This window comes from Equus caballus, chromosome 11 (genome assembly GCF_041296265.1).
Source record: "Equus caballus isolate H_3958 breed thoroughbred chromosome 11, TB-T2T, whole genome shotgun sequence".
Taxonomy (NCBI): Eukaryota; Metazoa; Chordata; class Mammalia; order Perissodactyla; family Equidae; genus Equus; species Equus caballus.
The window spans coordinates 29792388-29820132 of record NC_091694.1 but is presented as its reverse complement, the minus strand read 5'-3'; the positions used below and the strand labels follow the sequence as shown (position 1 = coordinate 29820132).

The window sequence follows — 27745 nt, the reverse complement described above, 5'->3', positions numbered from 1 at the left end:
TACATGTTTTAAAGCAGGACAATAAAATATGACATCCATGAATCCATTTAAGAATTACTAAACTTATTTCACATACTCCTGTCCCACTCCACTAGAGGTAACCACTGCTAATGAACTGTGTGATTGTCATTCCTATACTATTTATTTTAAAATGGTTTGTCACATACTTATGTATCCCTAACACACTATCTTGTTTTGTTGTTTTTAGCTTCCTAAAACTGTTGCAGACAGTCTTCTGAAACTTGCTTTTTTCACTCTACTCTATGGTTTTATCATTCATCCATGGGGTTATATGCTACTGTAACATTAATATATCCATTTTTACTAATAAATATAATATTTGATTAGATTAATATGTCACAATTTATTTATCCATCCTCCTGTCGATGGTCATTGGGGTCTTCTGCTTGGTAATGCAGAAATGTAACAACGAACATCCTTGTACATATCTACTACAGCACATGCGTAAAAAATTCTTTAGCATATACACCTAGGAGTGGTATCGGTGGGTCTTTTTCTGATTTATTTATAGGAGTTCTTTACATATTGTGGATACTAGCATATGTTATATATTATGTATATTACAAATATTTTATCCCAGTTTTTGGCATACCTTTTCACTTTTTCACATTCTCTTTTTATGGAGTTTCTTATGGACATTTCCTAGGCATGTTTTTATACCATTACTTCATATTTTTATAAATACATATGATGAACAGTTTAAAAAATATTTTTAAGTTTTGACTTTTGTATAAATGGTACCATACTATACATATCAATACGTGACTTCTCATTTTATTAATAACATTTATTGAGTTATAATTCACATACCATAAAGTTCACCATTTTAGTGTACAGTTAAGTGGCTTTTAGTATATTCACAAAGTTGAGCATCAATCACCACTAACTCCAGAAAATTCTCATTACTCCCCAAAGAAACCCCATACTCATTAGCAGTCACTCGCTATTTCCCCTGTCCTCCCAGCCCCAGGCAACCACTAATCTACTTTCTGTCTCTGTGGATTTGCCTATTCTGGGCATTTCATCAAAAGAGAAGCACACGATTTGTGGCTTTTTGTGTCTGGCTTCTTGCACTTAGCTTAATGTTTCAAGGTTTATCTATGTTGTGGCGTACATCAGAACTTCATTCCTTTTGTGGCCCAATAATAGTCCATTGCATGAATATACTACATTTTGTTTGTCATTTCTAAGTTAAAAAAAAGGTGAATCAAGAATAAAAGTTAGGAACAAGATACTATTATAAAAATACTAGGTAGATAATAACAAATTAGAAACTCAGTGGGTATGTGAAATAGCAGATGGCTACAAAGAAAGACAGTGAACTAGAGAAACAATTTGTCAGTAAAGCTAAAATCCTGGGCAATAATAAGCATACGTGTAAGTTGCAAAGAGGCTAATTAGAGTTAGAGTAGTATAAGTGCCTCCTATGTTTGAAAGAGGAGTAAAGATTCTGATTAACTCTAGACTGGTGAATTTTAAGTTAAATATTCATGTTGAAATTTTAAGGTAATCACTAAAAGAATAGCAAGAGAAGGTATAATTTCTAAACAAGTTAGAGGAGAAAAAATAAAATGCAAAAACAACCACCAAATAATCAAACATAATCAAACCAAAGAATACAACGAAGAGAGGAAAAAAAGAAGTGATGAAAAAGAAAAAAAATTTAAAATAAGATGGTAAAAATAAATCAATATGCATTATAGTTAGACCAGACGTAAAGTATGTGGAGCAGTGGGTGCTCTGACCTAAGACTAGCAGAAACAAAAATTGGTAAAACTACTTTAGAAAACACCTCGCCAATCCAACAATTATTTTCTGAGCATTTACTATGAGCCAAGCATTTTTCTAGGAGCTCGAGAAACAAGGGAAAATTTTAGCAACCTCAAGTAAAGTTGAAGGTAAACAAACTCTTTGACCTCATAATATTTTAGTAATCAATTTTTAAAAAGCATATAAATAGTAAACTCAAAATTTAAAAGAGTTACCTCTTGCGGAGGGGACAGGTATATATGATCAGGAAGAAACACATAGGTAATGTCAAAGGTTCTCATTCTTAGCTGGGTGGTAGGTACATGCCTGCTTGTTTTACTATTGTTTAACCCATAAATATACAATATAAACATTCTTGGGTATGATCGATATTTTCATTTAAAGAAATAAAAAGTTTTACAAAAGTAAATGCAACTAAAACACCTATCACAGAAGGTACTCAATATATGGTGATTCTTATTATAAGTAGTAATAAAATTACAAAATGCTGTTAACAACGGTGTAAATTGATCTAGAGTCAAACTTAGTAACAGGTGAAAGTTTTCTTGAAAGTAAGATTTACTCTAGATGAACACAGCGTGTCTGTGAGGTAAGCTCATAAATTTAAATTGAAGGTCATTTATTTTTAATCAAAAAGTAGGTTCCCATAATTACTTGAATAACTGATGTCATCTTTTAACCTTAAACAAAAATGCAAATTTGTTAATTGGACAAATAAACGTCCTTAACTTTTTCTGATGACTGAATGATGAATTTAAAAAATGTCACTTCTTTACAATGTTAATCACATACTTACCAACCTAATACAAAGAACATCTCATTAACTATAATCAGACATTGGGTATGCCATCGCTCACTACAGCTTTCTTCAAATGTTACAGAAATGGCAAGAGGTAAAGTAAATATCAGTAAAATGGCATCTGTATCCCAAAGCATCTTTCTCAGGTACAAAAATACAGATAGTGTGGAGATGCAATAATTCTTTGCCTTCAAGCCAACTTATAAACCATATCCCTATTCGTTATGTTTATCACACCTACTCGTAAGTTTAACGTTAGGATCAATTGAGACAGTACTCGTAAAAATCCTTTGAAAAAACACAGTGCTACAAATAACTGTGGTGAAATTACGTTAAAATATCTGTATCTGAAATCATTCTTAGAGTATTCACAGAAAGAAGCAATTCATTTTTTCAGACAAGGAACTAACAAATAACTAGTTCAGTGTTAGATATCATTTTCCAGTATATCCTGATATAAAATTGTCTACTTAGACTAGTAAAACATGGGAGATTTCATGAAGACAATGTTATACATACATATATCTTGACGGGTAATTTTCTTCATCAAATTCTAACCTCTCTGCCTTTCTTAAAAATTGTACTGAGTAGGCTAATTGCTTAATAACCACATAATCAGTCAACATCTTCTCCTTGTGAAATCTTCTTATATTACCAATTCTCTAGATATTACATGCAATATATTTATAGAAGATAAAGGAAAAAGATATAATTTTATTACATTGTAAATACTTGATCACACTGGCCTTATCTATTACTGAGTAGAAAATACGTTAAAAATGTAATGGATAATAAGGTTGAATCTGTCTACAAAGTAGCAACTAAATTAGCAGAACCTATTTCAAATTAAAGTGATATTATTTTATTAATATGTAACTATCCAAAAAATGAAGAGTAGCTTAGGAAGAACTGGGTGTATAGTAACTAATTTGGATTTTAGAAAAAAATTTTCATTAGGTGAAATATAGTTTCAAATTCTGAAAACAAAGAATGCTCCACTAACCACAGTCATTAAATACATTTTGAATAAAAGCTGGGAAACTGAATTTACACAGAATGTGGTTTTCTTTCGCTGTAAAACTGACATTTTATTTTTCTACAAAAATAATCAACTTGCTTAGGCTACAAGGAGGACCAAAACTGGAATTATGATTCAATATTCAGGCAACTCATATTTCTCAGAATTAATACAAATTTTGATGATTCCCATATCTCTGGGAATACCAATCAGATTAAAAAATATATCATATGCTACAAATATTTAAACCAAGTAAAAGAACAAAGCTGCCAGGTAGTCATTAGCTAGATAATTTTCTCCTTATCCAGAGGAATACTTAGTATTAAGTCTCAGATGTTTACACATGCATATTAAAGCAATACCATTAAAAAACAACAACCATTCATTTACAGAGATGCTTTTAAACCTCCAACATTTTATTTTTTGAAAGTGTTCATATTAACTCATTCTAAACCTTGCCATTAGCCAAAACTTACATTTTAGCCACAAACGAAAAGAAAGCACAAATTAGCAAAAAGATACTCAGGATTTTGTAAATAACAATTTACAAAATTTTGTAAATCTCTTTTGTAAATAGATCTCAAGTATTGAATTAATTGGAAAGTTTTATTGAGCAGAAACCAGGTGTTTAAACAGTGGCAGGCACCTGGGTATTGCTGTAATGAAGCTTTATCTCATTGATAAAACAAGATACATGAAAGATGATAGGGTACTACAAAGTGATGGTAAGTGCTACAGGTGTACAAAATAAGGCAATATTGACTCAAACTGTAACAGTTAGCAAAGTCTACATGAAGGAGCTGGAATTGAGTCAGAACTTGAACAATGGGTAAGATTCAAATTGGCAATGAAAAGGGTATTGTTATAAGACCATGCAAAGGTATGAATATGTGAATAAATGTAATGTGCATTTATTCTAGCCATGCATTTCCTAAAATGCAAAACATCATTATCCACAAAAAAATGACGGTAGAGTAGAGGCTGTCAGCCTTAAGCACTATATCCATTTTTATATTTAAAACAAGCCGTAGCACATTTTTCCTGTCGGCTCCCAGGTAATCTGATAGGGAAAGTTTTAAAATGCTTTTCTACTTTCAATTTTTCTTTTTAATCATCTGAGGTTTCTTTCATATAGAAAAGCTCTCAATATTTTACCCACCCCAGGACTATTTTTTGGTGCCTTAGTACACTGGTATCATCTTCCTTATATTTAGTGAGCATCTGACCATTTTCTTCTTTAGGATTTAGTTTCCCTTTTTAAAAAACTGAATAATGGAGTATTACTTCCTTGCACTTATTGCTACTATATGTGAAGTCACTACATTTTGTCATAATTTATTCCATGTTTCCTTTGATTCCACAGCGTAAAACATCACATTTGTCTTATTTCCACACAGGAAGAAACTAATTAGAATGTCAATTTAGTTACAAAAGGTTCAATTTCTATCTTGTACTAGTGAACCATCATGAACTACCCAACTCAAACATCAATTAAATCATTTAAACCCGAACTGCCGTTCATTTAAACTGCAAATAAACAACTCTTCAAGAAACTAATGGCTCCAGTCCTTCACCCTCTCAAAGAATGAGAACACTTCCTTGCTGTTGTTTTCCTGAAGCAAAATGGAAATTTAAAATATTTACCATTTCCAGTTTCTCTGCCTTAAGGCGAACAGAGGGACTTAGGAAGATCTTCTTTTCTTGTGGTCCATAATTATCAGTCCAGGTAGGGGCAATATCTAAGAGACAACAGGGTGCACATTAATTGGAAATTTAATTGGAATAGAACTTTTCACTTGACAGTATGTGTTCTGGGCTCCCGCTGATAAAAAATAATTCTGGCTAATCAGCTGGCAGTTTTCGTTTTTATTTTCCTGATATTTTTTTCTTTAAATCTAAAATGTATCACACAAACCAGCTTCACTTGAGTCCTAAAAGATATGATATAAAGAGAGTAGCCAATTGTGCATTAAGTTCCATGGAAACACTAATTTAAAAGACATATACCCGACCAGTACGCCGTCATCACAATTTACTAATTGTAAAATGAAAAGTCTTTTTTTCTTCCAAGGTAAGTAAGATCATATTAGAAATTCAAAAAGATCACCATATTTCTTTGACTGGCAAAAGCGGCTTTGTTCTGAGTTCTGGAGGTACTATGGAATAACTCATAAATGCAAATAGTTTCAAGTTTGCACATAAAGTATGATACAGTAGTCTCAGAACTTCTTGAACTAAAAACCCTGTTTCTTATTTTACAGAAGGTTATATTTCAAGTAGCATAAACAGACCTTTAAGAGTTGACTTTCAAACACCTCTCACCCATTCTGTAACACCTTCTCAATATATCCCCATTATTTAGATGAATCTTTGTCCTTGTTGCATGAATAAGAAACCAGGTGCCACAAGGGACTAAACTTGAAAAATTATTTGTTTTAATATGCCAAAGTTTTTATAACAAATTCCTGTAATTCATGTCAATCCTTATATCTAAATTGTCACTATTCTAAATACACTTTTAAATGGTATTTTACTAGTTCTACAAAGAAACAAGAGGAAGAGAAAAACTTTGTAAAATGTCACATCTTTATGCAGTGTTTTAATTTTTTTTTTTATTTCTCAGAGCATCTGTCTCTAAGTACAAAATGATTTGCATTCTCTTTCTTAAGAACATAAGAAGCGCATACGAAAATAAATAGTCTTCCTCTAAACCTTTAACACATCCTTAACATTCTATGTAAAATCTTGAATATAGCTTATAGGTGTCAAGATCAGAAAAAAAAGAAAGGTTACTGACTTTTAGCTTCAAATAGAATCTAACCTTGAGAAAGACTGATTTTAGTATAATAGAATTTTTACAGTTCTGATAAAAGCAGCAAAGTCTCCTTTGTTATCACAATACTTCATCAATGGCCATGGGATAAAAAATACTATATATAAATTTTTTTCTCTTAAAAGAAACTCTGTGCCAAACTTAAAGTGTAGCATAAAGGATCACCATGGAGTGGAGTGGTATGGAAGCCCAAACAGCAGATAAGTCAAACTTTATCCTCCATTTTTAAAGTTTGGACTTGAGAGGCTTGATAAAGGCTCTCAGCCTGGTGCTACAATTAAGGCACACTAACGCTAGGTGGACCCAAGCTAAACTGATCATGGTCTCAAGACCACCACTGACCCTGCGCGTAATTACTCAATTCAAGTGCAAATGTGTGGAAGAGCTGGAGAAGGGAAGAGAAAGAGAGAGGGAGAGACAGGGACACACACAACCTCCCCACCCACTAGGGCATGCATTCTCACTGATGGTTTCCTGCACCTAAGTAGAAAAATTTGCTATATGTAACAATGGAAATAACAGAAGATTAGCTCTTATTTATGCTTACTTTAGCCAGGCAGTGCACTAAGTACTTTACATATACAAGCTCACTGATCTTTACAATAACCACAAGGACATAGGTGTTCTTATTCCCTTCCCAAAGATAAGAGAAAGAAGTTAGCCCAAGATCACACAGCTAGTAGGTGACCAGGTTAGGATTCTCATCTCCCGCGATTGCTAAAGCAAAGTTCATAAATGTGCCAATATCTTTCATCATCAGTTTTCTCATCTGTATTAGGAAGAATAAAACAGCCCACCTTATACGAACTGTAAAGGTAAAATAAAAAATTATAGAAAACTACTATGAAAACTATAAAGTAAGTATTGTTAATATTAGCACAGAGACATTGTATTTAAATAGGAGATTTAATGTAAAATTATACTAACCCCCTCATTTAACAATATGCAATCATGGCATAACAAAATCTCACTTTTTTCCAGCTAACCTTCTGCTAAACTTTTACCTTTGAGCCAAAACCTTAGGAGGATCTGTGTATAAATCCAACAGGATTTGATAATTCATAGTTAGACCTGCAAAGCCCCTCGTAGACAGACAGCTTTCCTCATTTGCCAATGGCACCTCTCGACTCCAGCCTCAAGCTCTTTATTTGCTCCTATCTGGGGGAGTGAGACTTTTCAAAGATTGGCCTATTATTCTCTCGGGTCTGCTCTTCCTGTTCTCTTTAGGAGAAGAAGAAAGGGAATGTTTTACAAGGGCAGGATCAATACCATTCGGTAAAGACCATGACTCCATGGATATTTTTCCCTTTCACTGCTTTGTTTCAAAAGCCTTGTTAGTGCAGGAAAATTAAGGCCTGGGCTATGGTTAAAGGTAAAACAATGATAGCATTTCTTTATGCAGTAACTCTTTACTGAATTCCTTAGGAACATCTGTAGTCTGCTTTTAGCTCACTCATTAGCTCATGCCTCATTCAGCCTACGGCAATGGTAAACGACTCGGGATTCTGAAATAAGAAATCTATAGAATACAACAGTCAGACAAATCACAATGCATATAAGTTACCTAGAGATGATTTAGAGTTGAATTTGCTTTTTCCCCTCCAGAAACATCTATCCTGCCACATTTATGTGGAAGTAAGAAAATGGGACTAAGTCAATGCTATTTCTCCCTAGAAAAATTTTCCATTTTAACTGCATTTTAATATTGACTTTACATACAGCTTACTCACTCAAATATATTTTTCATTAAATTATTTTTGTATTAGAAAATCCAGTCTCATTTCTTGGAGTCACTGATGTAAATTTACCTCAGTTTATTCATTACTCCAAGATCTCTTTGCTCCAATCAGATCTGCCTCCTAGGGTCACCTGACATCCAGCTCAACCTCAGTTCTGTGCTTTTGCTCACGGTGCTGCCTTCACTTAGAATATCTCTTACCTTCATCCATCAAGTGATGTTTACCACTTCCTTCAAGATCTGGATGATGTCTAACATTTGCCAAGAAATTTCTGCATATTGTGACAAATCCTTTACTATGTATTAACTTTTGGGGTAGGAGGGAGGATGCAAAACTGAAGTAAAGGATGAAAGCTTTCACTTCTGTTCTAAAAACATGCCTTCGAATATTATCTGAGCTATATGCTAGTCTGCAGGTTCTGTAATATTAATAATAATAACAGCAAAACTTATTGAGCATATACTATGTAGCAATTATGATGCTAAGTGCTTGACGTGCATGATCTCCTTTAATATTCATAACAACCCCATGAGACAACTATCTCAAGGTTACATAGCTAATAAATCAGGAGCAAAGGTTTGAACTTCTAAGTCTGCTTTCAGAGCCTGGTGGTTGACCACTGTGCCTTCCCTATACCACTCTCAGGCCACTTACTACTTCTTTCCTTAGTCCACTTTGTTCATGTCTTTACACTATTTGTGCAAATGTGTTACTTATCCACAAGACATTACGCTCCTTAGAGTACTAAAACCACCCACACCCTGCTCTAGTTAACACAGAACACTGCAAACAGCAGTTATTCGATAAACTAAACACACACACACATAAACACACACGTATATATTTATGTTTTCTCATCTGAATAATGAAGGTTTTTTTAACCCTATGTTTCATTTCACAACATACTATCAAGTATCTCATAGAAAATATCCTAATTCCTTCATAATTTCTACTGAAATATGTTTTTTATACATGACATACTCGTAAATGCTTGCTAAATAAAAGGCTAAAGGAGGCATTGAGCAGCTCAATTACTTTCAAAATTAAAAACATGTTACATAAATGTCTCCTCACCATGGTTTGCTTCTTTATCTGTTTTCTCACATGGATTCCCAGTTTAAAATAAAAACAATATATCAAGAGAATGGAAATTAATTATATAAAGGGTATAATACTAAATACTAATAAAGTTTCCAAGAGTCAAAAAATCTCACTAAGTAAAAAGGCTTATAATTTATGGCTAAAGACTGCTACTAATCCACTGGTAAATACTGCTCCAAATCAGAGGAAACTACTACGGAATCTACTTTAAATTCCTGTCAAGTACACAAGCTCTGTGCTATGGTCTGAACGTCTGCGTCACCCCAAAATTCATATGCTGAAATCCTAACCCCGAAAGATGATGGTGTTAGGAGGTGGGCCTTTGGGAGGTACTTAGGTCATGAGGGTGGAGCCTTCACGAACGGATTAGTGCCCTTATAAAAGAGACTCCACAGAGCTCCCCAGCTACTTCCACCATATGAGGACACAATGAGAAGTCTGCACCCAGAAGGAGGCCCTCACCTGGCCCATGCTGGCACCATGGTCCTGGACTTCCAGCCTCCAGAACTGTGAGAAGTAAATGTTTGTTGTTTATAAGCTACCCAGTCTGTGACACTTTGTTATAGCAGCCCAAATGGACTAAGACATTAAGTAATTTATACGAACTCTTACTCTGCAATTCTAATCTAGAAAGAAAATGCTATGAAAAATTTAAATATATGGGTAACAATTTGCATCATAATTTAGACATACGTAATGAACTTTTCTTTTCTATAAGTACAGTTTTTAGATTGCTGTTCTGTTTAACTTTTGGAGGCAATTTAAGGGAAAGGGATTTTTTTCTTGATATTTGAGTCAACGGACAATTTACAGCGTGATAAAAATCCTTTTTTTATGAGTAGCTTATACAATTAATTCTTTATTGTTTTAAAAAGTCAATAAACCATTGCACAGTAATTAAGAACCAATAACATTGAATTCACAACACTTGTGTTCCTTCTAACTTATATCTATATAATCTCTTCCAAAAACCAAAACATATTTCTTTTCTCAAGCTATGCTCCCTTCTATAATTTCTCTGAAAGGTGCATTTTATATACCTCACTGGTATTTCACTAAAAGGACAAGGCAACCTAATCTTGATGTATAGAAGAGTTTTCATTATTGGTTTCAACAGTTTGTTGATCATTACAGCTTTGTAGACACTGTTATGATAATGCATCTTCTAATATTTCAACTCTTTGTTCAATAAAAGTCATAATCCAACAGGGACCACTGCACAATACATTCATTTTGCTCTTTTATTCATGAAAGAAAAGAAGGCATAATGCATCCTTTTTTAAAGTCTATTAAGTCACATTATGTACTCCTCATTGAGACAGAGTAATTGAAAAAATAACAGGAAAAAGGAATTAAATGTGCATTTACCTGTATTAGACACATCTGTAGGGCTGTTGTCCGAAGAAGTAATTAGAGTCTCTTCTGTTTTCTTGTATCCAGTTTTTATCTATGAAAGAAAATAAAGAACACGAAATGTCTTTTTCTAAGTAGGTCAAAGACCAGACTAGAAGCTCACGGTAACATAAAAAGAATGGTTAAAGAAATTAAAGCAATAGTCCAAAAAATATAAAACCTCTAAAATTTTGGTATATTCATCTTCAAACAAAGCAATTCAGAATTTCAGGTAACAACTGCTTTCAGCTCTACCATGTCCAAGGACAACAAAACACAAGGCCATGCACCTTGTCTTTGAAAGAGTATTATAACCCCAAAGAACAAGTATAAGGGAGGGGCTGACAGAAAATCTTATACTCTGTACCTGGTTAGCATGCACCTGAAAATGAAGCTACCTTTGACGAATTTTATTCCACTCACTGAACGCCTACTTGAGTTTCCTATTTTGTTTTATAGCTAACACAGATTTAAAGAGTATATGCTCCGTTTCATAACTTTGATTTGTTAGGGCGCTGTAGCAGTTAGTAATTGATCATTTCAATTTTGATGTAGAAACTCACCCTTTTGTGTGCCTCTACTAGGGTGAGCCACATTCTAGCGCACACACGTGAGGGAACACGAGCCACCTACGCTGGATGGCTGGGATTAGCCTCACTGTGGAGGAAAGAAGCTAAAGAACAAAAAGGAAGACTGACTGTCTCAGTCAGGCAGAAAACAAATAATAGTGAACTCAATCACATTAAAGACAGTCTGAAAATAAACAGGACATTGCTAACACAGTTTTGAGTGACACCTAGGCATATCTTTGTGATGTCATTCCTGATCATGATTTTGTGGACAAAGGACACACTGACTTGAAAAATAATATTGATTGACAGCACAGCATAAAAATCTGAAACAGAAGAAAAAGAAAAACTCTTTCAAGGAAATACCAATTTGTTAACAAACTGTACAATCAAAATTATAATTCTATACATATATAACAAACAAAAACACATAGGGGATTTAGGGACTGCACATAAATAAACAGAGAAATTTAAGATTACCTGATTTATCTTAAAAGAAGGTAAAATGGCATCTGTAGTTTTGGGAGTGGATGAGGTCTTCGGAATTAGCATTTCAGGGGGAAAAGAAAGAGGACTAAATGTTGAGGCTTGAGGTCCATATTCTCCTGAAGCTTGTAAAAGGGATGTATACGACGGATTTTCTGGATGACTGCCGTCAGATTTCTGTCTTATGAATGCTATCTCCCAAGCAGATTCTGACCTGGTATTAAAAAAAAATCACTTTATAGATAAAGTAGAATTGAATTCTCAGATAATGTTTCAAACATTAGCAAAAAATACTTCTTTTAGGGTCTAAAGTATTCAAGACATCTTAAATTACTATTTTTAAGGAGACATGCTAAATGACTCATTCTATCTTATGGATAGGAGAATTACCTCAACTTTGCTCTGGTAATTATGCTTTTTGCTTCTTCAAATGATACACCAATCATAGATTCCTTGTTTATTGAGACAAGTTGATCTCCTGGCTTCAAACGTCCATCCTAACAAAAACAATAATATTTGTAAAGAAACTAATGAGAGTATTTTTTAAAAAAACATAATTGATGCAATTAAAGCAAAGAAAAAGTTTAGTGAAGAATGTCTTAAAGAGTGATAAGAAAATCTTAGACAAAGAGGCTCAGTAGCACAAAGTTTTGATTAAAGCCTGGTTTAGTAACATATGTGAATGAAATGGAATGGTTTATGTATACCTTGAATAAACTTGCATGCTAAGGAATCCTACGAAACATAGCTTGGGATACCAAGAAAAGAAACCTGTCTTAAAAAGCTTGGTACTGAGACAGATATAGCTCTGACTTGTGATAAAATAGGTCAAATAATCCTAGGATATTTCAGAATACAAGACTCATTCACTTTAGTTTCGGAGCATCCTTGCATCTTTCATCCTACCAAACTGTTAAGATTTATTCTACAGTAAGAATTTCTAAAAATTCAGTAAGGATCTTAATTACACTGACCCCAGACCCATACTCCATCTCATGATCAAACATCTATACTGGACCTGCTATCCCTCCTAGTTGGTTGTGCATATAGCTTCAGTCATGTCCTGCTAATAATGACCACTTCCATTTCACTGCCTGGCATTGTCTTTGCTAAGTCCTGGCTCTGCCTATTAAGGAATAAGCTAACTGAATAGCCTAAGTGAATAAGATAGCATATCAGTTTCAAGATTCAATGTATTTGTTAGGCAAGCTTCATAGTCTTCATCTGTCTTTTCTCTTAATTCAAACTGGAAAAGAAAAACGAGCTCTCTTCATTTTCAGTTCCTAAGATACTTCTCTATTTAGCCTTCATAAAAAGACAGAAAGCATTATTTCCATACCTAGGGAAGAAGCTTACATGGTTAAAAAGCTAGATTTTCACCCTGATGGCATTTAAGTAAATTCCACAAATTCGACAATATATCTTTCCTCAAAGTCTTACCTACTAAGATACATCCCTAGGATAACTGATCTTTGACCCAAACTACATTATAAATAATAATGATGACTTATGGTTACTTTCCTGCTAAATAACAGCAGTTATTTTTGTTTTTTAAAAAGACAGTGCTATCCTCTTACACGGAATACTGAGTACATAGGAAAACAACTAAATAAATACAAAATATTTATCAAAAATCTTATGGGCACATGTTATCTCAAATATTGTCTAAAAGATATAATCTAAGTGCATAATGACCCTATGACCCTTCTGAATTATAAATATTATTAAAAAGTTAAACCAAAAAAGCAATTTGATTTCAAAATATATATAAAATTTGGAAACTAATTTGAATTTTCTAAGTATGTGATTAAATATAACTAGCCAAGTCAGAGACTATAACACAATTGCTATATTCACAAGTGATTTTTTTCCTTCCATTTGATAAATGTGTGGGGAGTAAAATACAATAGTAATGCTGGAAAAAATGAAGCAATTTGGAGCAATATGGATCCTACACGTTCAGTAAAATGAAAGAGCTGACTTTGTAAGATTTCCTAAACACAGTTCTGTATTGGCTGGGCCCAAATCTTATTACAGAGTTTGATTACATATGCATTTAAATCAACTATACCCAGACTATACTTAGATACTTTTGTACATTAGCTTGCAATTTAATATGCTGAATTTTAGTTTGAGGACAGTCATTCACTCAAGGTTAAGGTGAAATGGTAACAAACGAGAAAAACAACCTTTTTGCCACAGGCAAAAAAATAAGGCTAATAAAAGTTAGGAAAGAATAAACAAAATTCTAGAGTGCTTATTTCTGGGAGGCAGGGTGTGGAAGGCAACTGGGGAAAGCACACAGTACTTATATTTTCTACTTCTTAAGTCAAGTGGATTCATAGGTGTTCTCTTTTTTTTCTTTTTTTTAGTGAGGAAGATTGGCCCTGAGCGAATATCCATGGCAATCCTCCTCTATCTTGCATGGGGGACACCACCACATGGCTTGATGAGCAGTGCATAGGTCTGTGCTCAGGACCTGAACCTGAGAACCCGGGGCTGCTGAACGGAACGTGCGAACTTAACCCCTACATCACCAGGCTGGCCCCATAGGTGTTCATTTTATTATTATGTTTCATAAGTTGGGTATATGTTTCAATATCCTTTTGTGTGTGTCAAACATTACATTATAAAAAACAAAAGAAATTCTCCATCCCCCCAAAATAAAAAGAAAGCTCACAACATTTGCCTCAACAGTGTGCCTACCTAGCTGAATTATATTTGGCTTCTATGTCCCAAAACTGGTATTGAAAGTAAGGGTCAAATAGAGAATTTTTTATCTAATTTTAAAATTAATTAGTTAATTATTTAAATGGTATTGTTAAATCCAGCACTAGAGCATTTGGAATCTGCAAAAGAATTCATTAGAATCAGTTTGATAAGGTAGACCATAATGGAAACTTAATGACTATACTACTCCTGGCTTGTATCCCCAAATCTGACAATAACTTAGAAGAAAAAAAGGGAAAAATGAAGAAAGCCCTGCTTTATTGGAGCAAAGCATTTAAAGGACACTGACAAGGAAGGAAAGGTTCTTTCAGAATTGGGGTGGTGGTCAGTAAATATTAGGTCATTCTGTTTTCATCTAAATGTTCTTGGTATTAAAGCTCCTTCCTTTTATTCAACTTCCTTGCAAAGGGAGAATTCTACAATGAGGACTACAAGTCAGATGGCAACACATGCATCTTTCATCTGGGCAGGAGCCATCAGAGGCAGCGGACTGAGGTGGGAAGAGCAGGAGCTTTGGCAATCAGGCAGACCCGCATTAAAATTTGAGCTCTACAACTGGCTAGCTCCATCTTCATCAACAATGAGACAGAGAGAAGGAAGGGGATGGGGTAGGCACACAATCTCCTCCTTAAGGAACTGAGAATTAAATTCTAAATTGTTGGAGGAAGATCCTGTATCCTTGTACCTTGGAGAGACTACAGTTGGTTGTCAGGGTCATGGGGAAAGAGGCGACAGAGAAGAGCGGTAGGCAGTAGGGTTTACGCTGACCTGCTGCCTCCCACATTCTCCCCTCAGCCTGGACAGCACTGCAGCACAGAGCACAAAGCTCTCAGGACGGCCACTGAACACATCTCCTATTAAAATACACTGACGCAATGAAGCAGCATTTTCCAGCAAGACAAGAGTCAGAGAAGAGACGAAGAATAATGCCTTCTGGTGTTTATATATATTTTTCCTTCTAGAAAGTATTCACAGCAGTTTTTTTTTCTTTGCCTCCTAGAATAAGATCTTAGCTGATCATGTGAATTTCTGAACCTGTTTAAAAGTCAGAAACTGCAAACTAAAACAAAGCTATTTCTGTAAAAGTCTAGCATCCAAAACCAGTGAATTCTGTCCCAGCTGGATTAATGTATATGTGAAGATACTAACTTCGGGGATATGCCGAGGCCTCTTCCACACGGTCTAGATTCTGACTCAGCAGTTGCTGAGCAACTGTATACAATTTGGCAGGCAACGTGCCAAGCACTCTCACTTGCCCAACTTCAGAGTCTGAATTCATTCACATTGACATTTATAAAGATGTTGAAATAATAATGTATTCCTGACCACTCAAACACTTCTGTAAACACCACCAGCACTGTTCTTTTCAGATTATGGATTACTATTATCTAGATTTCCAAATAACAGGCTCCCATATTATCAGAAACCATCTATACAGCCTGACTGAGTTGACTGACTCATCATTCCTATCTACTAAGGATGCTCCCGCAAGCCTTACAGATTCCTTTCGTATACTTTCCAAACTTTCAACCGGAGGCATCCTTCTTTTAATACCAGTTATTAATGTGAGTTTAGGCAAGTTGCTTAACCTCCATGAGACTCCCATTTCTCAGTTAAAGTGGGGATAAACACCAATCACACAAGCTTGCTATAATAATTAAATATCATATATAAAATCCTTGCACATCGTAGGTGTTAAGTACTGGTGAGTTGATTCAGAATGCCTTATCTGTTATGGGCAATTTTCACACTGATAGCAAATCTAATCCTGTTACTCCTCAAATTAAGAACCTTTGATGGCTGCCCACCAGGAGAAAAGTTGAAACGCCTTAACTTCCCAAACCTGGCACAACGAAGGAGCTGCAAGCTACTTTGCTAGCCTCATCTTCCACCTTCCCTCTTCAGCATATAAATTCTTCATTCCATTCTCAGAAAATGTTCTTCAAGCCTTAATGCTTTTACACATACTAATTCCTGTCTAGAATGCCACCGCCCACCTTGCCACTTCTTTCTCTGATGAACTCTCACTTAAACTTCACAGCCAAAATCAAACATCATCTCTGCTGTAAGTTTTCCCCAGCTCCCTAGATTTGCTTAATTGTTCCTTTCTCTTTGCTCCAAAAGCACGTTTACTTACTTATATTATTGCACTTACTTTGTACTGTTCTTCTTCTGCTGCTTCTTCTTTATTTTTGTGAAGAAGATTGGCCCTGAGCTAACATCTGTTGCCAATCATCCTCTTTTTTGCTTGAGGAAGATTGTTGCTGAGCTAACATCTCTGCCAATCTTCCTCTATTTTATATGTGGGACACTGCCACAGCATGGCTTGATGAGTGGTGTATAGGTCCACACCTGGGATCTGAACCTGCAAACCCTGGCCCACCAAAGCGGAGCACACTAACGTAACCACCATGCCACCAGGTTGGCCTCCTGTTCTTATTTTTTACACATCTTTTTTCTCCCATTAGAGCATATTAACTCAGCAACTCTCAAACTAGCAGCACTGATTCTTTCAGTTGGCCAGAACCATGTCCTTTCATGGTTGTTTCCCCCAGCATAGTATCTTTTATGTAATAAGTCCACAATGAATTCATAAGGCCCAGGAAACAGTCTGAGGAAATTAAGGTGGCTCTCACAGAAACAGTAATGCAAAGGAGGAAAGAGAGTGACATTGCAAAGTAAACCCTCTTAGCTGCTACTCCTTTAGCTCCTACCAATGGGACTGGTTTCTTTACCCTTTACCATCCAGACATCTTGGGCCCATTTATCCAAAACTCCTTGGTCCCAGTTCCAGTGACATGCTCAGCATATCCTAAAAACGTACTCCCTCTGAAAGTTAAATATGCACTACTTCAATCCTTCGTGAACTAACCACTAGTACCTATATCTGTGTGATCTTTGTCTTCACCTTTTTTGACCAAAAAAAGTCATGAATTTATCAAATCTAAGATGACATTGATTATAACGTACAGCATTACTTTATGAATCACAAAAAGAAAAAATGCTGCCAATTATATTATGACATTTATTGTAAGATCCGTCTCAATTTCAGAGATGCTAGAAAGGGAGAGAAAAAAAATGTATCAGGGTTGAAGAAAAGTATTTGACCACTGCCTGCTTTCTTTATGTTATTAGCAGAAAAAGAAAGAAACAAAAACATTTGAAATATTCAAAGGGTTGTCCAGAATCCAACACAAAGGGCCAGGGAGGAAAGGTACCTTGGTGTGGAGCCCAGATGGTGGCAGTGGAATTGTAAACAGGCAGATCAGTAATTCTCAGAAACATGACAGAATAACTAAGGGATCATTCATTTATTCATTCATAAATATTGAGGAATTAATATGTGTCAGTTACTACACTGGGGACTAAGGCTATTCCTGTGAATAAAATCAGACAGAATCCTTGCACTTAGGAAACACACTGTCTGGTGGTTCAGGCAGACTTAATAAAATAATCACACACATTAGTGTATGATTACAAACTGAGACAGGTGATATGAAAGAAAGGAACAGGATCTAGGAGCATACATAGGAAAAAAAACGTGGCCTAGATCGGGGGGAGGGACAGAGGGCAGCAACACACTCCTCAGGAAGTAAACTTTGAATTGATATCTAGAAGTAATGGGAAAGTCAGGGGCGGGGGGCAAGGGGAGCTGCTTTCAGTCAGAGGAAACAGCATATGAGATGAGAAACAACTTGGCCCCTTCCAGAAACTGAAAGAATGCTACTCAGGAAACACAGAGATGGAGAACCAGAGAAGTCGAGAGCAGAAGTCACATTATACGGAGACTGGTAGGCAACTACGTATTAGTAAGGTAGGCTGGGAGGGAAATGGACATGGTGCATAAGAGCAGACAAAGCTACTGTGAGGTCTGATAAAAAGTGATGGTGGTTTAAGGTACAGTGATGGCAACAGAGCTCAAGAAGACTGATGGGTTCAAGAGATATTTAGAGAGTAAAAAATCAAGACATGTGTGAATGAACTGAATGTGTATGCTAAGGGAGAGGCAGTAGTTAGGATGCTTTTAGGTTTTTCTGACTGTGCAGCTAGAAGGTGTCATTCACTGAGAGTGGGAACACTGGAAGAGGCCCTGTCTGGGAAGAGATGGGCAGATGAAGATACGGTGAGACTGTCATGAGTCCTGCCACAGATATGCTGAGTTTGAGATGCCTTTAAGAGATCCAAGTGGAAATGTTGATGAGGCAAGTGGTTATGTGGGTAGGAAGCTCAAAGGAGTATCTAGGCCAGAAAAAGGTCTAAGATTGAACACTGACGACTCCAGACTGATATGTGACTGACTCGTGGGGTGAAAAGTATCTTGGAGTTCTCGTAACTCCTTAATTCAGTCCCCACCTACAGGCTGCCTTTAACTCTTAGAGATGGGAGAATCTTCTTTCCTACTTGAACTGGAAAAATGTGTTCAAGATGTTCCAAGTTTGAACTCTGAATGTTTTTCAAAGAAACATGATATTTTGGTTACTGAACCAGTATTGTATTTCATATCTGCCAGGTGGAAAACACATTTGTGTGCGTGTGTCTGAGGGAGGGGCACTAACTATGGTTAATTAAGGAAGAGCCCTTCTGAGTTCCAATAACCCCATAACATATGAAGTTTGGGAATATAAATGGAATATAATCCATATATAAGCTTGAGATTGCCTATACTGTTACTTCTGAAACAATATAGTATTAAATTAGAGCAAGTGAAAGCACTCATATGCATTTTAAAAATATTAACAGTTGCTCAGTTCTACAACTTAACAAGGATAACCTTATGAGCCTGTGTTTCCTATTCTATGAATACATCTACTTTGTAGAAATTTTATGCAGATTGGGAATTTATTAACATTCTAACAGTATTTAGAACACTGTAAATGTTATTACTATTAATTAAAACATTTTAAAATAAAATTGTACCCATTTTGTATTTGCAGGGTAAATACGCATATAACTCTCCACCTTGAGGAAGTATACAAAAATAAATGTAAGCACTGCAAACTTCTTTATTCTTCTCCGTCTACATTTCTCTATTTTGGATGTCAAAGAACATTAATAACTCTGTGCTGCTCTCTAGTGGTAAACACAGAATACAGTCCATTACAGGGTTTTGCTTTTTAATACCCTTTCAAACAATGAAACTCTAAGAAAACCAACAAGAAAAACTATATATTACAGGTATAACTTCTCAGTCTGCTATCACTGACAGCAGATGAAGAGTCACTCAGCACCACTGCTGTCAATTTATCACTCTGACTACAAATATTTCCCACAGGAATACAAAGCAGAAATTGATGCTTGCCTTAAAAGCAAATTCTCATCACTTACTAGGTACCGTGATCTATTATTGCATTACATCAAGTGTAGTCTAAGAAATATCTTAGCTATGCTGAACACACACACACGTATACACATCTCAGCTTAAAACTACAGCAGTACTATAAACATGTCAATTCTTACAAGAAAAGCTTCATCTTTTTGTTTGCTTGAATTTGTTTAAATTTAGCATTTAAATATGCTATTTGGTTAATAATTTAAATTCAACAGCCAAAAATTTGTATCATTATAATATCCTAAACTCTTTATATAAGACTTACAACTCAGTAAGTGTATTTGGAAGATATATCATTATCTCAACAAACCTGAAACAATTAAAACCATTTCTAGTATTTTGGAAGTTATTAGTGAAACTGATTTTTTTTTTTTTACTAACAAGGAAAAAAATTTCAGTTGAATAGACAAAATGATTGCTAAAGAAGTGTTAGGGGTGGGGATGGGGATAAGGGCAGGGCTATTTATTCAACCAAAACAATGAAAACAATAAGAAAAACAACAATATGAACAAACTTAATGATAGGAGAAACCCTTCTTATGCTATATAGCTTGATAGTAACATAGAATATTTTATTAAATTCTTTATCTCTTATATATATCTCTAAAAAACACTGGAGGCCATTTTCAACAAAAGACACATATAATCACTTCATATATATATATATATATATATATATAATCACTTCAGTAAAATAGCAAATGAACTCCAAGAGAAATGAGAATGCAAATATGGTAACCAGTGTGTTAGCAATGTTGCTGCTACTGCTTCAAGTTTGGGTCTGAGCTGCCTAGAAACCAGAGCAAAAAGGAACTCAGGATTTACATATTTCTTACATTGAAAAGAAGAGTAAGATTTTCTAATTTCCTAAAAAAGGATATTTTCTGATCTAAATTCAAAATTGAAGTTCTCATGTGGGCAACTAATTAGTGATATAATTAACAAACTCAACCAGAACTACTGTAAATTCAGAAATGAATGGATTTTAGTTGCTGAGTGTTTTTGCCTGTTCTGTTTTGCATTTAGGAGAGGCTAAATGAATGCAGTTCAAGTTTAAGCGACCTAACTTAATGCAAACTCAAGAGCAGTACATAGATAACATCTTCAAATATAATTTCTCTCAACCAGACAAAGGATAACAGTTGAACAGCATATAATTAAACATATATAACAGAGCCGAAATCTATCATTTTCGTATTTGTTTCATGTTCATTTGTTAAGTTAAAGCTCCTTGAGGGTAAACGTCTATCTTCCAGTTTCTTTGTATATTCCACTGAGAGATGGTCACTGTGCACATTCAGTCAATACTACAAATTTACTGATGAAGTAGAAAAACAAGCCTTATCACGAGGGCTTTTGTTTTTTGATGAGGGCTTACTTTTATTTTCATTTTTACCTTATAACAGTCTCCTCCGGGAATGATTTCCTGAATATATACCAAGGGACCTTCATTCCGGTTAATTCCTCCTAGGATCTTCAGACCAAGGCCTGTTTCCTTGGTAACCATAATCATCTGAAGGGCAGGATCCCTAAGACAAAGTACATGAGCACCCACAGGTTAGCCTAGAGATCTGGACCTACTTCTTCTTTAAACTACTAGTTAAGTCAAATTCTTAGGTGTAGATAACTCAAAATCCTCAGCACATACCACCAACTGCATTTAGAAAAGCACTGTGATACAACAGCAATCAAATGGATTTCCTTACCTACATTTTTAATTTTCTCTACAAAACAACCAAACCGTAAAAGAAATAATAGCAATAATGCTTACTTCTTTGGAGAACCAAGGAAAATACTTTAAATATACTATTGAGATAAATTTAAAGATTTAGTACAGGTGACTGAAAAGATTTACTTTTAGTTGATTTTTAGACTACACTGAAGAATTCTTACACTGAATATTTTAATGCGTTAGGTAACGACTTTAAAAGACATGTTTTTGGTCATTTAAAGCAAAATAAATACGATCTCCATTTGAATCTCAAAAATAAAGTTTATCCTTTTAATTGAGAAAGAGTATTTGCCTGGTACGAAGCACTTGCTCCAGCTGTAATTTCTGCCAGACATAAGAGCAACGCCATTAGAAAAGAAGGAACTGTCAAAAGAATTCTGCAAAAGGTAAACCCCAAGGGACCTTTCTGGACACCGTGGTCAGAGCAGAGACTTCTACTGGTCAAAGTTTGAAATATGGCTTAGGGCTGCCTGCTTACTTATTATGTGCTGGGTACTGTGCTAAGTGATATGCATCCATTACGCCATTCAGTTCAGTATTTATAAAATCCCTAAGATTCTTATCCTCATTTTTCTAAAAGAACCAAAATCTAGGAAGGTTAACTCGGTGGCCTAAGGTTACAAAGCTGGAGAACAGTAATGTGAGCCCAGTCTAGCTTACTCCAGAGGTAAAATATGGTATGAGATCTGCTTCCTTGGTGTAGTAAAGCCACTGTGGAATACAGGAGTTCCAGCTATCTTCAAACATAGGAAAAAACTGAAGCTGCTATTAAAAAAAGTTACTTCACATCTTACAGAAGCTTATAGCTTCTTACTTTCCGCCATAGAAATCCTAACTATATCTTTAAGAAAACTTGTATTCAAAAGTTAGATTATAAAAAAAAGAATGAAAGAAAAATTTTAAAAATCTTACAAAACTCATGTTTTTGACTATTTTGCTCTCTACATAGCACATTATTTATGGCTGCATTACATTGAATTCAGCTCTAATGTTGGAAGGCCTGGCTGGGTAACAGGGCAATAGTCAATTAGCTAGAAAAAAAGGCAGAAAGGACTGGATCCTTTCTAAATGTTCAAAATGTTCTACCGTCATGGATTTCAGAACCTCGACCCATCTTGATGGGATATTAGGTTCAAGGGCGTAAAGGAGTGAAGCCTACACATGAGAAAGACGAAGGAGAGAAGGAACTAAAGCACCTTACGAGGTACTCCAGTAACCTCTTAAACGTGCTAAATTTCTTTCAATAAAGACACACATGATCTCCAGCATATATTATTGATTCAGTAAAGGATCCCTCTTTTTTTTAATCTACGAAAGTATCTATTGTTAACACAGCAACGTATTTACTGGCTAGGACATTACTTTAAAATTGCCCTATTGCTAAGAATTTATATTATTTATTTTTTTGCTATTAAAAATAGTTCTGCTCAACTTCAATCACGATGAGAGAACGACAAGTTAAAACTAGGCAGAGATACAGCTATTCATGTAGCAGATCAACGTAACTTTAAAACTTCAGCAATATACTCTGATGACAAGGCTGTAGGAAAAGAGGTACTCTAGTACTTTGTTGGTGGGAATGTGAAATGGCCTAACTCCTAAAGAGGGAATTTGGTAATGTCTAAATATACCCTCTGATCCAGCAATCTAATTTCTAGGAATCTATTCCAAAGATACTCTGGCAAAAAATACAAAATGACTTATATACTAGGTTATTCATTTTGGCAAAATTTGTAATCCTCCTAAACTGCAAACAATTCAAATGTCTATCAATAAGGTACTGGCTGAATAAACTATGGTACATCCACATGGTAGAATACTATACACTTATAACAAGGTACAAGGAGGATCTTTATAAACTATGATATGAAGTGATCACCAAGATATAATTTTAAGTTAAAAAAAAGTAAGGTGAAAACAGCACACATAACATGACACCTTGTAGTTAAGAATATGCTGGCAAGTGGAGCCTGAGAGCTGGAGCCTGGGTATTTTGAGACGTCTTGCTACAGTCATGTGATTCTTTCCCATGGGCTTGATTTTGCCCTAAGTAGTTGAACGAAACTCTGCGCTGTCCCAGAAAGTAAAGCTGTTCAGCACCAAGGCACGGGGCCCTGTGCACGGAGCTCTTTGCACACCACACAGCTGGGCACGGCTTGTGCCCTGGAGACTGGAGCTTTCCAGGGCTCCCAGGAGGAGGCATCAGAGAAAGACATCCTAACTGGCCTGACACCCCTTTTCCAGGGAAGATCTGCGAACCTGAACCAAAGGGCTGCTGTACACTTGTTCACTGTATAAGCAAGAGTAGAAGAGTGTCTAACGTACAGTGGAACTTTGAACAGAATAATAGCTTTGAGAAAAAAAATACGTATAATTATCATGTGTATATGTATACATATATACATACACACACGTATGCTTATTTATACGTATATGAATTTGCTTATTCAAAAAGAAGCACTGAAAAAGAACCAAGGATAAACACAGTTATCTATAGGAGGAATGAGGGCACAGAGTGAAGAACAAGAATGAAAGTAAGACTTCTCTAAATATACCTTGTTATATGTATGTTACATGTTTGCAAAATGGCCACCAATTCTTTCCATTCCTATCTGCATGCCCCTTGGAATGTGCCTTTACTGTTCCTTCCATTAAAAAGTAAAGTCTCTATCTCTACCCCTTGAATTTGGACAGGACTATGTGAATTGCTTCAGTCAAGGGTACACCAGCAAATGTGGGGGAAATAGACATTTGGAAAACACTTGTGCTTGTTGCTGGGAACCATTCCGCCACCATGCGAAAAAGCTTGAGCCAGCCTCCTGGAGGATGAGAGACCAGGTCTAAAAGAGAGAGCTCAGCCATCCAGCCTTCCCAGATAAGGCCCCAGGACATGCGAATGAGGCCCTCCCACATCATCTAGTGCAAACCAGAAGAACTCCCCAGCCAACCCACAGAATTATGAGAAAGAATAAACGCTTGTTGATTAAGGCACTTTACGGTGGTTTGTTACTCAGCGAAAGTTAATCTCATGTTGTTATTTTTATACTACTGGAATTATAAAATATTTTAGATATTCAACAAATCAGAACAAATGTTTAAAAAGCAATCTATAAATAATTCTAAAAGAGAATGCAGAATTTGTCCTATAATTGACTTATACTGAAAGGTAATTATTGATTGACTTTCTCATTACTGCTATCTTAGGCCACAGGTAATTAGCTGTATGAAACTTTCCACCATACTTTCATTAATATGTACATATTTCATACCAGGATAGATCAGAACATACTAAATTTAATTTAACAATTACTTTTCAAGTAGACCAGATGACACTCCAGCAGACGCATTCTTATTCATGGTTTCACCACAGCAGCCTTGGACTTAACAGCTGTACAACTGAAGATCTGGATGAAAAGTCTATAAATTCTTCTTTTCCTAAGATGGGAGAAGTAGAAAATCAATTGTCATGTCTTAGGACAGTCAAATTTGATTTCAACTTTGCATAAAAACATTACATACACCTGGCACATAGACAATATGTGCATGTGTACAGATGGTAGATGTATTTTATTTATTTTGGGCTATGGTATTTTAGTCATTACTGATCACATCCGAGAAATGTAAAGATAGTTCTGTAGGTAGATAGATATAGGACTACATATCATTATCAATATCTATATCGATATCAAATCTACATTTTCTGGCAGAAGTGAGGATATAATCAAGCTTTAGGTAACTATTACAGCTTCCACCATTAGTAAACTTAAAAACTTCAAATTAATAAAAGACTGAGGGAAATGTCTCTTGTGAGCTCAATGCTAGGAGGTTTATAGTCAGAACGCCTGCAAAATAATTACACAACACACTGTTGAAGAAAGCAGAAATTCCTGTTGTCTCACCAACTACCTTGAGGGACTTCCTGAGGATCCTATGTTACTCTGACTCATACCACTCCATGAGCTTCTTAAACACTTTCCTACAGAAAGAAAAAAATATTATTCTAATATCTCATATAGCTCCACTGTGAAAATTACAGAGAACAGTGCAGTTTCATTTTAATTAAAAAATTTGTATTTGAACAGAGATTTACCACCTCTGCACAAGAAATATGAATGAAGTACAGAAACTTCAAGCTGAAAAAGACATTAGGATCATTTAGCACAACTCTTTTATTAAAGAAATGAGTAGACATTCAGAGAGATTCTGTACTTTCCCCATACAAATGAGAAATAGTCAATGGTTGTTTTTCCAGCTAGAACTCAGGTTTCAGAGCCTAGGGCACAGACCTTGACATCAGATAGACCTGGGTTCCAATTTGAGCTCCTAGCCTTCTCCAAGCCTGTTTCTTCACAGGTACAGTAGGTAGTAGTGATGGGTTCACAAGTGGATACATATGTCAAAACTTACCAAATTGCTTCACTTTAAATATGTACTGTTTGTTATAAATCAATTATACCTTAATAAAATTCAATTTTTTAAAAATCTGATTTTCAGTTAAAAACAGCAACTTAACCTTGGCATGTATCTTTCCCTCCACAGAACCCACTAAAATGAGAGTAAAGGGTTACAAACCATATAAACTCATAATGTTAATGAATATACGGAGGAAGAGACATTAGATGATTTTCAACAAATTGCTAGAAGAAAAAAATAGATGGTAGGATAATTGATAAAGGAGGACTGAATAAGCTGAAAGCTACAGAAAGCCGTCTTAAACACTTTCAAGTTTGAGCACACATACAGAACATGGGAATATTTGTACGGTGTACTGAGGTAAGCAGAGGCGGCATGCTATAACTCTGAGAAGCTGAGGGGAAATCAACAACACAGCACACCAGTAACTGATCCACCGCAAAAATTCTGGCCTAGGAAATAGCTGGAGGGAGCTGCAGAAGGAAGCTGTCATCCTACAAAAACAGAAACCAGCAGCAAGCGTTTATTTGGGATCAAAGAATGGCAATTCAGAGAGCACAGATTCAGGTAGAAACCCAAACAGTGTCCTGATTACAGGAGAGGGGCTCAAGTCTTTTACAGGGAAAAGGGAGGAAGATGAGGTGAGTCATAGTAAAGAAGAGTTCATTGGTGCTAGAGGAGGTGAGGCTAGGTTGCTACTTCATAGATTGGCTTGAGATTCAGTCATCAGGCAAAAGACTAGACTTGTACTTCATTGATTGGTTAGTGATTTGTTCAGCAAAGTCCAACTTCATCAGTTCTTACAAACAGGATATTCTCATCCTTACTGACTTCACAGTGGATGCTGGTGGTTTAGTCCAGTTTGGAAGATCAAGAAAAGAAGATGTACAGGCAATGGCTTACTCACGTCATCTTCCACGAACCGAACTTGCAGAATCCCAGAGAGGTTAAGGACTCAGAAACCCAAAATTCTAGAGGGAGCAAAACTCAGACAGAGAACTAAAATCAAGGGGATTACCCCATCTCTTCTCCAACCATTCTATGTAGAAGACATCATAGTTTCTTCTGTAAATAAATTAAGTGGATCCTGAAGAAAGAACCAACTACCTTCTAGGAGCCTAACACAGAGTTGAATCACCAGCCTGAGTGTTAAAAACCTACTTCAACTTTCAGAATAGCACCTGTTGCAGCAAGTGTTGGGAACAGTGGGGGCATCCAGATCAAAAGCAGCTGAGAAATGAAGCAACCAAGCAACATCACTGTCAGCAGGCAGAGTCTCATGGTCAGGAACCAAGAAGGTTACTCAGTACCCCAAGGGGAAAAGAGCAAGGACTTGAGGGAAGAGCTAAAAATCCTAGGGCTTTGACTGAGTAATGACACAGAATCAAGAGCCGCTGCAGTCCACAAGACTGATGGAGCTACGGAAGAGTTCAATTCTAAAACCAAGTTTTCTTAAGTTCATTACAGATTGCTTTAATAATACATGCATGGGGCAGATTCTCAAACCTCGAGGGAGGAAGTTTTGATATAATAATAATAACAGCAACTACCATTTATTGGCACCATGTGTCACACACCATGCTAAGTATTTCAAACATATTTATCTTATTTAATATCATAGAAAATGCATTAGACACAAGTAAAAAAAAACAAACCTGAGTTCAAATGGCAATACCGCTATATGCTAGCCATACAGCCTTAGAAACAATATCTAACCCCTTGGCGGCATCTCACGTTAAGGCAGGAATAGTAAACAAGGCGTCCCCAGGTTTTGGAACATACCCAAGTCTAATGGATGTGTCATTGTTACGTC

General features: G+C 35.7%; 1 protein-coding gene across 14 annotated transcripts in view; it reads right to left on the bottom strand.

Moving 5' to 3' along the window:
• Positions 1-27745, bottom strand: part of STXBP4 (syntaxin binding protein 4) — a 156120-nt gene that overhangs the window by 118874 nt on the left and 9501 nt on the right. For 7 of the 14 annotated variants that reach the window (XR_011422993.1, XR_011422992.1, XR_011422996.1 and 4 more), the window contains exons 2-8: positions 25426-25495; positions 24830-24954; positions 21184-21316; positions 12119-12225; positions 11723-11942; positions 10650-10728; positions 5253-5347 (exon numbers count right to left, since the gene is read on the bottom strand). Coding sequence is in view for 8 of the 14 variants with exons in the window: in XM_014741252.3 (XP_014596738.3) it covers positions 5253-5347; positions 10650-10728; positions 11723-11942; positions 12119-12225; positions 21184-21316; positions 24830-24876 (681 nt within the window). In the remaining 6 variants the exon portion in view is untranslated. Of the gene's footprint in view, positions 1-5252; positions 5348-10649; positions 10729-11722; positions 11943-12118; positions 12226-21183; positions 21317-24829; positions 24955-25418; positions 25496-27745 lie in introns of all 14 variants that reach the window. The other 7 variants (XR_011422990.1, XR_011422994.1, XR_011422995.1 and 4 more) reach the window with 1 other exon arrangement.